This window comes from Danio rerio, chromosome 11 (genome assembly GCF_052040795.2).
Source record: "Danio rerio strain M-AB ecotype USA chromosome 11, GRCz13ab, whole genome shotgun sequence".
Taxonomy (NCBI): Eukaryota; Metazoa; Chordata; class Actinopteri; order Cypriniformes; family Danionidae; genus Danio; species Danio rerio.
Window position 1 is genome coordinate 21,147,156 of NC_141031.1, and position 14,374 is coordinate 21,161,529.

The window sequence follows — 14,374 nt, forward strand, 5'->3', positions numbered from 1 at the left end:
GACTTACTGGTCAAAAATGAACCAAATAAACTCAAACAATTGCCTTTTTTATCTTGGATTTTGGTGACTTTTTCTAAAATTAGAAAAATATAATCTTTTATTTTCATATTTTCATGAAGGCTGTACACATTTATGGTTCAATTTTTTATGAGTCAATTTTTGCCCCAGCAGAATTTACTACACAAAGAGTTGTAGTTTACTGAAAAGATATGCAAAATCACATTCATCATTCTGTCATAATGACAGCTGTTTGCGTAGTTTCTCAGTGAATTATGTCTAGGGCCAGACAGAATTTTTGAACATTTTTAGCTATTTCTGCGCAGAATGTTTGTGAATGATTTTGCAAGTGTTGTAACTAAACTTAACTTATGAAATGAAATATAACAAGAGTTTTAACTTTTATTAAACGTTTACAATTCAAATCCAATTAGATCCACTTATTTGGTAAACAAAGCAAGCCCCTCATACTAAAAGACAGAAAATTTTACTTTACAAACTGTGTTGTAAATAAATGTACATTTGCATATTCGTCAATAATAGTACTGAAATTCATTTAAGAACTGAATTGATACAAATTTACCCACAATAACAAGTAAATAAATAGACTCAATGATGGCTAATCACTGATAATGGCTTAAAGTCTGTGTAAATCTGTGGATATCTTTGTTGCTCCACATTTAATAAAGTTATTACTTCAATGTCACTTTAGAATTTCAGTTTAAAGTAGTCAAAAAGTTGCATTAAAGTTTCACTACCAATGAGTTTCACTACCAATCAGTACTGAGATTTTAAAAACGTCCATTTCTTTCAAACATTTAAGCGATGTTGAGGGTGTTCTTAAACATTACTGATTTGCCATTGTGTTTATGTGATCAACCAAAATGACTGTGATTGGTCATCAGTTCACCACTGTTCTCAGTGTACATACACTGATACAAACACTGGAGATGTTTAAAGCTGCGAAGATCAGCTGCGTCTGTTTATTAATCGACTGATCTTCAGAGCTTTAAACTACTCTTATGTTCCTGTATCTGTGTTACAGCGGTGAATTGATGTGCTTCACGGCCAATCACAATTTTTCTGTTGAGCATGTTAACACAATAGCTGTTTCCATCCACCTATTTTAATGCACCTTTTGGAAATGGGCATAACAAAACGGCTGATGGAAACGCCATGATGAGCATAAATTTTGAAAATGCACATAAAAAACGTATGCACATAACTGAGTAGGATAAACTTTTTATTCGATGAGAAAAGATGAGCATAAACTACGATGGAAACACTTTTACCGCACAAATTTCAGTATGTGCATTAAAAAAGGTCATGTGATTTTGTGATGAGATCATGTGATGATGAAATGTGTGTAAATAGACAAACCAGCAGACTGAGCACAATGTAAAACATCTGAACGGGTTGTTTTTTTTTTTCATTCTAAAATGCCTTACTATTTAAGTATTAGTGTTATTATACTATTAATAACCTCCAGAATTAAAAGCGTCTGTGCTCCGCATCTGACACCTTCAAACACCACCGCACGTTCACTGCACGTCAGAATTGCCTTCTGAGGCGCAAGTCATTTATTAGATGAAGAAAAGATTCACGCAGCTTCCCCTACTGCAGCAAATTCAGTTTTTACTGTTGGTATTTGGCGCCAGTTAATCAGGAAGTGAGGATTTTGTTTTCCTTTGACTCGTTGGATGGAAACGCAGCTTTATTTGCACGCCTTTTATGCGATAATCCAGTTTTGCGCATAAAGTTAATTTGCATTTTTGGATTGAAAGATAGCTAGTGGCAATTTAGTGGTGTTTAAGAACACTGTTTACAGCGCTTAAATGTTAGCGGGAAATTGATGTTTTTAAGTTTCTGTTCTGATTGGTTAGAAATTTGGTATTGTGACAACATTAGTTTGAAGAAAGTCCTTGTTTGATTTCATAGTTGTGTGTTCATTAATCACATTAATCAATGAAAGCAGTTAAATCTTCTTGTTGTTCAACAACCGCTATAGGAAGGATGTTTGGAATTTCTGCATACGAGAACACCATCTAGCTTTTGGAGGACATTGACTATTGATTTCACAACTGTTTATACTTGTGAAGATGTGCATAGCACTCACAGTTTTTGATTAATTGCAATCTCGTTTCAATTTAATCATGCAGCCCTTCTTCAATTGGTTACTTAAACGACCCTGGTTTTGTTTAATAGGGGTTAAAAAAGTAACCGAGTAGCAATGTACTATTAGTGACCCTCCACATTGCTGAGAGTAGTGTCTAAATGATTTTAACCAGCCTAAACCAACATGGCTACCAGCAAAAAAAGAGAAAACTTTGCAAAGCTATCTTATTGTGTTATTTTCTTATTTAAACATTTTATTTTTTATTTCATATTTTTGCCTCAAATTACCAAATCAACTCACAGAAGTCTTTCAGACTGAAACTCACAGCATGCTGGTTAAACAGTTGTTTTTTCACTTGTCACTACTCACAGTACTCAGTAGTTTCGGGAAACGGCCTGTGCGATCATAAAATCAATATCGAGTCTGTTGTAGAAGATCGCAATCAATATTTTTCCCTTCCCTACCAGTGGCACAAAAATCACACGCTTCACCTTTCAAGGAAATGCCACTTGCTTTGATATTTTGTACCTGATGCAATGACGATAATAAATTTTGTCACTGTAACTTGGGGACAAAAAAAGCACAGACATACAGGAATAGGCAGACAAGTGTCACTACATTGGAGGAAGTGTTTTCATTGGTGAAGTGGGCGGAGCAATGACGGTAAAAGTAGGAAGAAATGGTGTCATAACCAGCTTTGTGGAGGACGGATATTGTATCACAACATTTCTGACATGCGTTTTAGGAGAGTGCTTCTTCACCACATTCTCTTTAATTCAGTATTAGGGCAATTCAGATTCATTAGTCTGCTTTTTAATTAGATCATTTATACATTTCATTTATATGTTGTGCAGCGCACGGCTTCATGGATTGAGATAATTGACCCAGACCCACACGCGCACACACACACACACTGAGGGTTGATCCATTTCCCCTGGGGCCCCGTTTCACTCCATCATAATCAGTGTCTCTTCTCAGACACACTGTCACACAAACACACACACACACACACATACACACACAGAGCACTGCTGCTGAGGCATGGAACATTCCGCGCATTCAGCTGTATGTGGGAACACTTCAAAATAAGCGATAGACACGTGCACACACACATGCAGATTTTGACCAAAACCTTTCGGAGAGAGATGAAGCCTTCAAGTGCATTGTGTACAATTGCAAATGATTTGTTTGTAAAGGAAAGGAAGTGCTTGTTTTGTTGTCCTTTCGTTTTAAGCTCTTGGATGGATGTACACCCAGTCTAAACTTTGTGTGTTTTATGTGTTTTTTTAGGTGCTGATATGTTTTAAGCATGAGTGGAGTGGGTGAGAACTCACTTGAGCCGTTGTGCTCGGACAGGAAGCGCAAACTCTCCACATGTGACACACCAGGACAAGGGTGAGACTTTTTTTGTTTTTGTTTGAATGAATGCATTATTGTTGGTGTTTAGGTGCGTTTCATCTTCTTAAATTGTGTGTTTTTGTTTGTCTCCAGATGTGATAAGCGCAGGAGGGAACAGGAGAGCAAGTATATCGAGGAACTGGCTGAGCTGATTTCAGCCAACCTTAGTGACATCGACAGCTTCAATGTCAAACCAGACAAATGTGCCATCCTTAAAGAGACAGTGCGCCAGATACGCCAGATCAAAGAGCAAGGTACACATCTGCTCGAGCTGCCCTTTTACATATCAGTCTGTGAAAATATTTACTAAGCCCACAGTGTGTGGAAACTGATGATTTCTTTGGTTCTTTAAAACGCTGCCACCTGGTGGCTGGTGGAATGTTGTGTTGATGCAGTGTTTGCCTTTTAAATTGAGTGATTCTTAGTCATTTTTAACACATTTACTACATTTTCTGGTGATCAAAAATATTTTGTACTTTTTTTAAACGCTGTCTTTATCTTTTATTTTAGTAGCTTTTAACATGTACAGCAGAAATCAAAACTAAACATAATAATAATAAGAATAATAAGTGAAAAGTAAAACAATAAAAATAGATAAAAAATTCTATAAATAACAAAATAATAAGAAATATACAAACATATATTTATAAGTAAATGCATGTACTCACACATACAATATAAAGGTACATCATATAACCACGACGGTATATCACTAGCAGGTAAGACAAGTTATACAGAGAAAACATTTGTGTCAGCTTCCTTCAGGAAACCTTAAAAGGGATGCCAAATGTAAAAAATAAAACAGGTTTTCTCTTGGCTATATAAGATCATTTTTAAGCCAAACAACAAGACAATTTTCGCAACCATTGTCTAAAATGCGACTTTCTGTATTTTTCCAAAAACAAGCTATTATAAGTTTTTGATGTAATAAATGAGTTAACAGTTTCTTATCTGAACTAGTGAACACGCTTGTAATAGAAAAAATATTTAGAAAACACAGTTTTGGACATTTGGGTATATCCTGTTTTAATACTATAGATAAAAAGTTTAAAATTTTCTGCCAAAAATGTTTACTTCCATAAACAATGATATAGAGTTCATATCTTATTATTGCATTTTGCGCATTGATCAGTAAATGTTTTGTGAAGTAACTCCTGAGTTATGTACAGTCTCATATTCCATTGATATTGCAGATGTTTGAATCATGTATTAATTGTCTAGGTTTGTGCTTTCAGCCAGATACTCTGCCATTCAGTTTCTGTGATACTCTCTCTCTCATATCTTGACACCGTGCCACAGGTTTATTTTCTGTACTTTCCTTGCAATTAATGCAAATTCATCTGAAATAAAGAAATTTGCCCACCCCCATCAAAATGTTTAAAATTAATATATTCTAAAGACGATATATCTGACAAAATGGGAGAATGATGCTGTGTTTTATTAATAAAATTACTTATTTGAAGATATTTATTTAGGTTTATCTTTTAATTGCTGTACTAATGTGTATATGGATTATATAGCAGTAAATAATAAATCATTTCTTATAAATGGAAATGTATTAGTTTATATTTGTAGGAATGTTTGTTGTGAGAATTTGTACAATGACAGACTTGTTTTCATCCCTCTCATAATTATACATTGCATTCAGGGCTGTAGTCTGCACAAGTTTGTCTTGTGGGACAGGCCTGTACATGCCTTTTTTTGATTTGGACTTTATAACCCAGAGTTCACTCAGCAAAACGATGAATAGGCGTTGTTTATTTATCCTCATTTAAAATTCTTCAAATCTATGTAAAATAATGAAACGTGTGTTTTCTTCTTTTAAGCTGTTGCCCTACTATACTGTGTTCTAATCACTGTTGAGAATATTAAGCACTGTTGAGAATATTATTGAGAATATACAATTATATGCCTCAATCTGAATAAGGCAATACTAGGGTTAAGGTGTTTACATGAGTTACTTTTTAAATGTTCCTTTCATGATCCTGTTTTACATGTTATAGCACATACTGTAGATCGATAAACGTTGTTGCCTCATCATCATCATTTTTATTTCCTTTATTTAGCCAGAAGATCACACTGAGACAGTACTATCTCTTCTTCCATTGAGACCTGGTGAAGATGGCTGCACATAGAGTTTCAAATTTAACTGCTGTTCAGCAGTTTCACTTTCATTTAGGAACATTTCATTCATGCCCAGTGAAAAACTGAGATATTGATCCGTCAATTAAGGACTGGTGGATGAGTGTTGTTTTAATGGAATTTGAGACCACATGCTGTATGCAAAAAAAAAAAACGTCACTTTCTCGATGCTCATGTCTGTGGTCCTTTACTGACTCGATAGGTGCAGACTATAGTGTCAAACAGCTGTGTGTGTATGAAATTTCCTGTCGCAAAATGCAGAGAAAAGTCCTACATGACTTTAATAGTTTGATTAAGGTGTTACATGTCTGTACTGCACTTCAATAATGTTTGTAAGATCAGCATACTCCACATGTCTTAATTCGATTTCTGTTTAGTTTGATTATGACCTTAATTAGATTAAATTAATAGAAAAATCACCGTTTACGTGGTTAATCAAAGTATTGTCTTAATAGTATTATGCTTTGTTCACACCAGACGTGGCACGCGGGGATAAATCGCTCTATTCGGATGCGGATTCGCGTGATGGGCAGTGCTTCAGTCTGCCCGTTGACTCTAGCTTTGTTGCTAAATGACTAACATGGATTTTATTAAGAAAATAACAGTGTTTATGTGTTTTATGAAGGCTGAAAAACAGTGTCGATACGTTTAGGGTCGTGTCTGAGTCCACTAGATCCTTTCAGTGGTGCATCCAGCTCTATGAGCTCATAAACTCCTCCAGAAACTTATCCTGGATGATGGAGGCTTTCAGTGGTGCTTCTGACCGAGCCTAGCCAAGTTTAATAAAATATTGTTGAATAAAATGTTTTTTTAAAAATAATATTTACATAAGTTAGCTATATTTATACAATGAAATACACTTTTTTTGTTGTTGACAACAGATGGCAAAACAGCTTTCCGAAGCTGGCCCATAATGCATTCTCAGATGCACATTATAAATGATTCAGACTCGCGTTTAAAGAAATGGACTTGGTGTTGAGTAGCATTTACTGTAAACCGAGACTGTGAAAACACTGTTTTCATGAGCTGCCTCTGTGAAAAGATCACAGTGCTGCACATCTGAATATATATTCATGTAGTTGTGATTTTTACAATTGTCTTTTTACCTGCATTAAAACTTGCCAAATGTTAGACCCTTTACATGATCTTTTAGTAATTGTTCTAATATGCCAATTCTTTCATGACTCTCTTGTTACTATTATAATATTTTTATTATCATCAGTGTTAATCAGTGCTAATATATTCTCTGCTATTTTTCTAAACCACTTCTAATACATGCTTTACATTTCCACGTGACACAGGTAAAAGCTCATGTGGTGATGATGATGTCCAGAAGGCGGATGTGTCCTCCACTGGTCAAGGGGTCATCGACAAGGACCATCTGGGCCCTCTGTTGCTGCAGGTTAGATTAGAGACCTAAAGGTCACCAGAAGAACATTTGCTCATTTCTCATACTAGCATCCCGAGCAATTATGATAACTGTGTTTTGTAAAGCACCAGTGGCATTTTAGAGGTATATATATATATATATATATATATATATATATATATATATATATATATATATATATATATGTACAGTTAAAGTCAGAATATTAGCCCCCCCCCATAATTATTAGCCTCCTGTTTTATTTTTTCCTCAATTTCTGTTTAACGGAGAGAAGATTTTTTTTTATTTTTTAACATAATAGTTTTAATAACTAATTTCTAATAACTATTTTCTTCTATACAGCTTAAAGTGACATTTAAAGGCTTAACTAGGTTAATTAGGTTAACTAGGCAGGTTAGGGTAATTAAACAAGTGATTGTAAATCGATGGTTTGTTCTGTAGACTATCAAAAATATATATTGCTTAAAGGGGCTAATAATTTTGTCCTTAAAAATGGATAAAAAAATTAAAAACCACATTTATTCTAGCCAAAATAAAACAAATAAGAGTTTTTCCAAAAGAAAAAATATTATCAGACATACTGTGAAAAATCCTTTGGTCTGTTTAACATAATTTGGGAAACATTTAAAAAAGAAAAAAATGAATCAAACGGGGGCTAATAATTCAGACTTCAACTGTATATATTTATTTAAAACCTATTAATAAATGATGCAATACTAATATTATACCGGTCAAAAGTTTGGGGTCAGTGGGATTTTTAAATGTTTTAAAATAAGCTTATTTTGCTCACCAAGGCTGCATTTATTTAATCAAAAATAAAATACAAATTGTAAAATTGTGAAATGTTATTGTAGTATAAAATAACTGTTCAATAGTAGTTAATAATTTAATTTATTCTAGTGATTAATAAAAGCAATGCTTTTAGTAATAAAAGCAATGATGGCTGGAGTAATAATTTAATTTGAAGCTAAACACAATAATAAAGCAGTTATTTAAAATTTGAATAAATATTGAACAATTATTTCCATTTAATAAATATTGCCTTGATGGGGAAAAAACATGAAAAACAACAACTAAACAACTGACCCCAAGCTTTTAACCAGTAGTGTATAAATGAAAAAAAATCAGTAGCCCTCCTGTGAAATTATTATTATTATTTTTTAAACAAATATTTCCTGGGTAATGTTTAACAGAAAAAATATATTTTCACAGTACTTACTGTAATATTGTTTCGTATGGAAAAGTTGTTGTTTTTTTTTTCTTCACCAAATCAAAACATTTTTTTAATAATAAAAAAAAATAAGGTAAGTATTATTAACCCCTTAAGAAATTATAACAGAAAGAAACACTTTTGTCCAATGAATTGCCTTATAAAAACTAACTTGCCTAGTTAACCTTAATATTTACTTACTTCGTGGGCTATTTATTTATGGCCTTTTATATCCAAGTAGATTTTTAGCCACACCATGTTGGTGTTTCAAAACATCTAATTTTTACGAGATGGGTCATCAGCCCAACGCTGAACCCTCAATCTAGAGAACCAGGACATACACACATGCACTACAGTATGTTTTTACTTGAGGAGAACATGCAAACTTTACACAGAAATGCCAACTAACCCAGCCAGGGCTCAAACCAGTGACCTTCTTGCTGTGAGGCGGCAGTGACATCCTCTGTGCCACCGTGCCACCCAGTTAACCTAATTAAGCCCTTAAATTGCATTTTAAGCTACATTATAACTTAAGTTATTAGAAATGATTTATTAGAAAATGGATTGAGAGAATCTCTCTGTGAAACATCACCTGGGAATTGTTTAAAAAAGAATTACAATTTCACAGGAGGCCTAATAATTTTGCTTTCAACTGAATATATACACAATACAAATGTAGATTTTTATAATGGAATGTACATTATTTGAACACACAGGGAATTGATTTGAAAGTATACTTGAATGAATGAATTGCCTGAATGAAGCTTTATGTACGCTATGTTAAGAGGTGATGGCATTATTTAATTGGTGCTCGGATAGTGTCTTGTAATATTTTGTACTTTGCTTTCTGAGGTTTTATTGTTAATGAAAGTGTTTTTAAAGTCTCTCTCTCTGTCTGTCTTGCAGGCGTTGGATGGGTTTTTGTTTGTGGTGAGCCGTGAAGGCAGCATTGTGTTTGTGTCGGATAATGTGACTCAGTACCTGCAGTATAAACAGGAGGAGCTGATCAACACCAGCATCTACAACATCCTGCATGAAGAAGACCGGGAAGAACTGCATAAAAACCTGCCCAAAAGCAATGGTACGAAAGCTGCTGTCTTCACTTTTCTTTTTAGTCTGATGTCACAGTTTTTTGGGTCCAAATGCTCAGAGATTCCAAAAGTGAACATCAAATGGGACTAGTTTATGCTCAAAGTGTGCTTTAATAATGTTGAAAATCGGCTAGCTCTCTGCAACTCTCACATGGTAGCTTACTGAATCTAAGCAAGGCTGTACCCAGTCAGTACCTGGGTGGGAGACCACATGGGAAAGCTAGGTTGCTGCCGGAAGTGGTGTTACTTTGCCCATTGGCTTCTGTCCATCATGGCCTCCTAACCATCTCGATATCATAATTGGCTTCACTCTGTCTCCTCTCAACCAATCAGCTGGTGTGTGGTCTGACGCAATATGGCTGCTGTCGTATCATCCAGGAGGATGCTGCACACTGGTGGTGGATGAGAAGATTGTCCCCAAAAATGTGTAAAGCGATTTGTGTGTCTAGAAAAGCGCTATATAAATGTTAGAAATTATTTTGATTAAATTATTAGGATGTTTATATCCATGATTCAATGATTCGTCTGCTATAATTTATTACAATATTGTTATCTGGGATGCAGCGAGTTTAGAGACACCAGTTATTGAGATATATGCGACTAGAGGAGTTTTACATCAGAGTTTTCCCAATTCAAATGAGTCCAAATTGTTCTCATTTTCAGCAGAAAGTGTATTGTGCTGAATGAGAGAGCCTTTTTTGAGGAAAGTTTGTATTCCCATTTACTCAATTATTAAAAGAACCGATAAAATATATTAATAGTCAAAGAGAGATCTCGAAATTGTATTTACTCCCTCAGACTTCATGTTCGTTTTCTGAAATGTAATGACAAGGTGAAACAACAAAAAAATAACATGGATGTACATGAATTATACATAAAATGATTACATATTTCTTGTGCACATAGTGTTCATGTTTTACACTATACTTATGATTGCCTTTGAGTTTGCCATGGATGACATGGATGCTGATATGGTGTTAAACAATAAATATAGTTGAAAGCCATATTATAAATTAATTCATCCTATGAATTTGTTTAAATTTTTTAAAAAAAGAATTACATAGAGAGGATTAATATTATTAGCATAGTTTTACCTAATTTTTAAAAACTAGTTTCTTTTGACTTAGCCATGATGATGGCACTGCATAATATTTTACGAGCTTTTTTGAAAGAGTTCAGCAGATGGTGCTATTTAAAGGCTTAACTAAATAATTAGGTTAACTGAGGAAGTTAAGTTAATTAGGCAAGTCAATGGTTGGCCTGTCTTCATAATCAATATATCGACTTATCGCACAGCACAAAGACATCATTTTTGGTGATGCAATATACATCACCCACACATAAAAACCAATTCTAACCACATTTTAGGTTAGTGCACAACCTTTCTATCTTTATTGGAGGTGTGTGGTTAGAAACACTATAGTATGTACTATAAATTACTATAGTATGTTTTCATGTGGATGTCTGACAACTGAAAATAGATTGTGTAGCAGATATTACAGGCGCTGTTACTTTTTTTATTTTGCACTTTTTTTGTTAACATTTGTTATTATTTAGTTAGGACATACGTTTTCACATTTTGATTTCAATGCCTAATTATTAAACCATTAGAATGACTAGAATTAAATGAAATATTCTTTAGAAAATATGATGTGGTCTTTGGAAAAGTTTACTTGCATTTAATGATATTATACTGTGATTCTGTTTCAGTAATTTTGTTTCTCACAATATATTTTGGTGCAATATATTGAACAACAAAATAGAGATACCGTGACAGGCCTTGTCATTGGACGACATCTGTTTGTTCTGTAATCAGTCAGAAAAAAATGGGGGCTAATAATATTGACCTTAATTTTATTTTTAAAATAATAAAAGTGTAATTATAATAATAATAAAAGTGAATAAAAGAGAAATTATTCCAGCCACACTAAAAGAACGAAACTTTTTTCAGAAGATAAAAGTAATATGCTGTGAAAAATCTTCTTGCTCTATTAAATAATATTAGAAAAAAACTAATTTTATTTGTTTGCATTGTTTACATTTACTTGAAAAGTCTTATAATTTTGCCTTTAACTGTGAATATTGAATGTATTATTATATTTAAACTGTTTTTAAACTCTTAAAGTCTTACATTAATCATACATTATTTGAGGCCCTACAAAGGTCTTAAATCAAAGTAAAGTTATGGTTTAACATTTTGCATTTACTGCAAAAAATAAGAAGCATCCTTAATGGGGTATGTCACTCTAAAATGAAACATTTTACCATCCTTTACTAATCCTCTACTTGTTCCAAACCCTCTTCTGTTGAACACAATGTAAGATAGATATACTGAAGAATGTTGAAAAAAGCTTTTTTGTTCCTACTATAGATTTTTCCAACATTCCTCTAAATATCTTGTTCTGTGTTCAACATTAAAAATAAATGCACCAAACTTCGAACCATTTGAGTGTGAGAAAATTATAATGAAATGTTTTGAGTGATCTCTTTAAATCGCAATGCCTTTGTGTGCAAAAATCAGGTTTTCTCAGTTCAAATAATTCGAGGCTTGTACCCAGAAACATCTGTCTCAACTTAAATAATGGATATCAAAAACAACATTGTTCAAACAGTATATGCATTCTCAAATTGTGCCAATAAATAAAAAATTTTAAAACCTAAAATTTGTGCTATTTTAACTTTATGTTTAGGCCCCAACAGTGTGTCATGGGGAGGTGATTCGTCCCGTCAGAAGAGCCACACGTTTAACTGCCGTATGCTGGTAAAGTTTGGACATGGTGGTCCTGGAGGTGAAGAAGGGGCTGGTGGGCCACGCTATGAGACCATGCAGTGTTTTGCTCTCACACAGCCTAAAGCAATGATGGAGGAAGGAGAAGGTCAGTTAAATAGATTACATTTTCTTTTTCCATTGAGTGAGGTAGTGGTGTATTTAGAGGGAGTTTAGTTTTGTTCAACAGTAGTGTTGTTCTCTCTTTCAGACCTGCAGTCATGTATGATTTGTGTAGCACGGAGAGTGACCGCAGTGGAGAGGACAGAACGATTCAGCACCAGACATGAATTATCAGGTAAAATAGATAGCCATTCAACTTGATGTTAATCTTGTTAATATGGTTACTAACTCATAGCCAGATGGTCCGTTATATGCATATTATTGTTGTGTAAACATAAAGGTCACACTTAAAGGTCATAACATCCTGTCCAAAAAAAAAAAAAAAAAAAAAGAGTTTGATTTACTTTTAAATTGTGGCAGAAATTATATTACTACTTTACTGCAGAATGCATGTTTTAAGATAATAATCACAATTGTAATATTTATAATAATAAAATGATTTCAAGTATCAAGTGGGATAATCCCACCATTTTTTCTTCCATGATTTATATTGCATTTGCATTGATTTATAATTTGTACAGAAGGCCTAAATATCTATTGTGTGTGAATGTGTGTATTTGTATATTTTTTTAAATAAATTCTTCTTATGATTACCACTAGTTTTATAATCCAGAAAAAAACTATTTACATTTTTTTTAAATCTTAAAAGTTCATTCATTCATTCATTCATTCATTCATTCATTCATTCATTCATTCCATATATTCAGTTATTAAATTATTTATTTGACATGCTTATAGTTTATTTAAAACCTGTCTAAATCATGAAAATGAAATGCACGAAAAAAACAATAAAACAGAATTTGAGAAAAAATAATATTTTAATAATAAAAATATTATATGATGATTTTCTAGTTTGCTAAAAATACTTTTATTTTTTACTTTGAATCGTTCAGTTGTCTATGTTGTTATCTTTTCAATAAATCAATAAATGCGTTGTAATATAGCACTGATATATTTTGTTTTTGATATAAATATGTTAAAAAAATAATAATTAAATAGTTAGAAATGTAGTGATATATGAATAATTATGAATAAATGAATAAAACACTGCTAAACAGCAATACCCTCATCAAATAAATCATATTTTTAGTTCATGTTTTATGATAATTCAACACATTTATTATTTTATTTAACAAAAAAAAATATTATCATAGAATATTACTTGCTGAAACAAAAAATTGTATAGCTATTATATCACAGTATATACAGAAGTGTAAAACCAGTCTAGTAGTATATCTGAGTGTGTGTATTTGTCCACAGGTAAACTGATTGAGATCGAGCAGCAGAGTCTTCTGCACACCACCATGCGTCCTGGCTGGGAGGATTTAGTGCGCCGCTGTATGCAGATGTTCCTGCATCGCAGCGAGGGTCAGCCCTGGTCATACAAGAGACATTATCATGAAGGTATGTGGACAGACACTTGCAGGGATTTTCTTCTCATTTCCAGGGTTCTCAGATGTGGAACCTTATATTTGGTGAGATGTCGTTTTTGCATTCCTGTTTGCTCCAGTAGCAAAAGCAGCTATCAATGTTTGTGGCTTAAAGAAGAAAATGTATCTAGAGATTGATTATGGTTGTCAGATGAGATAAAGAAGCAGGTTTGCAATTTAACATCTCCTCTTTTGTTGTAGTTTTCTGAAATGTGGTGCCAAGGTAATTTATTAAAGCAACAAAAATGTTTTAGATGTTCATTAAACAAACAAACAACACATTTAAATTCCAGTCAAAATAAATATAAAGTATTACATAGTACACTAGGACATTAAATCATTTTTGACATTGTGCAATACAGTCTTCATTATGTGTATTTTATTGTATCCATTTGTGACCAAATACACAAAATTATTTGCAATAAATACACTCACACACCCATTATCCACATATATACAAACACACAACACGCACACTCACCCACATACATATACAAGTTGCCTGGCTCTTCTCGTCCTAAGCATTTCATTGTATTGTTGGCCGTGTGTTGATGTGCGTATGACAAATAAACTTGAAACTGGAGTTTGAAATTTACATTTAGGGAACATATTTCCATATTATGTGCCCTTCAAATTATCTATTCAGTTTCCATTACTTGTCTTACAAAAGTTCCTAAAGGGATAGTTCACCATAATCATCATTTAGCTAG

The 14,374-nt window shown here is 33.3% G+C and overlaps 1 protein-coding gene across 1 annotated transcript in view; it reads left to right on the forward strand.

Moving 5' to 3' along the window:
• ncoa3 (nuclear receptor coactivator 3) overlaps positions 1-14,374 on the forward strand; it is an 86,913-nt gene that overhangs the window by 49,626 nt on the left and 22,913 nt on the right. Inside the window, exons 2-8 of the mRNA XM_087273525.1 lie at positions 3,404-3,508; positions 3,605-3,765; positions 6,955-7,055; positions 9,160-9,334; positions 12,035-12,220; positions 12,323-12,409; positions 13,495-13,638. Of these exons, the coding sequence (XP_087129651.1) occupies positions 3,423-3,508; positions 3,605-3,765; positions 6,955-7,055; positions 9,160-9,334; positions 12,035-12,220; positions 12,323-12,409; positions 13,495-13,638 (940 nt within the window). The 5' untranslated portion in view covers positions 3,404-3,422. The remainder of the gene's footprint in view (positions 1-3,403; positions 3,509-3,604; positions 3,766-6,954; positions 7,056-9,159; positions 9,335-12,034; positions 12,221-12,322; positions 12,410-13,494; positions 13,639-14,374) is intronic.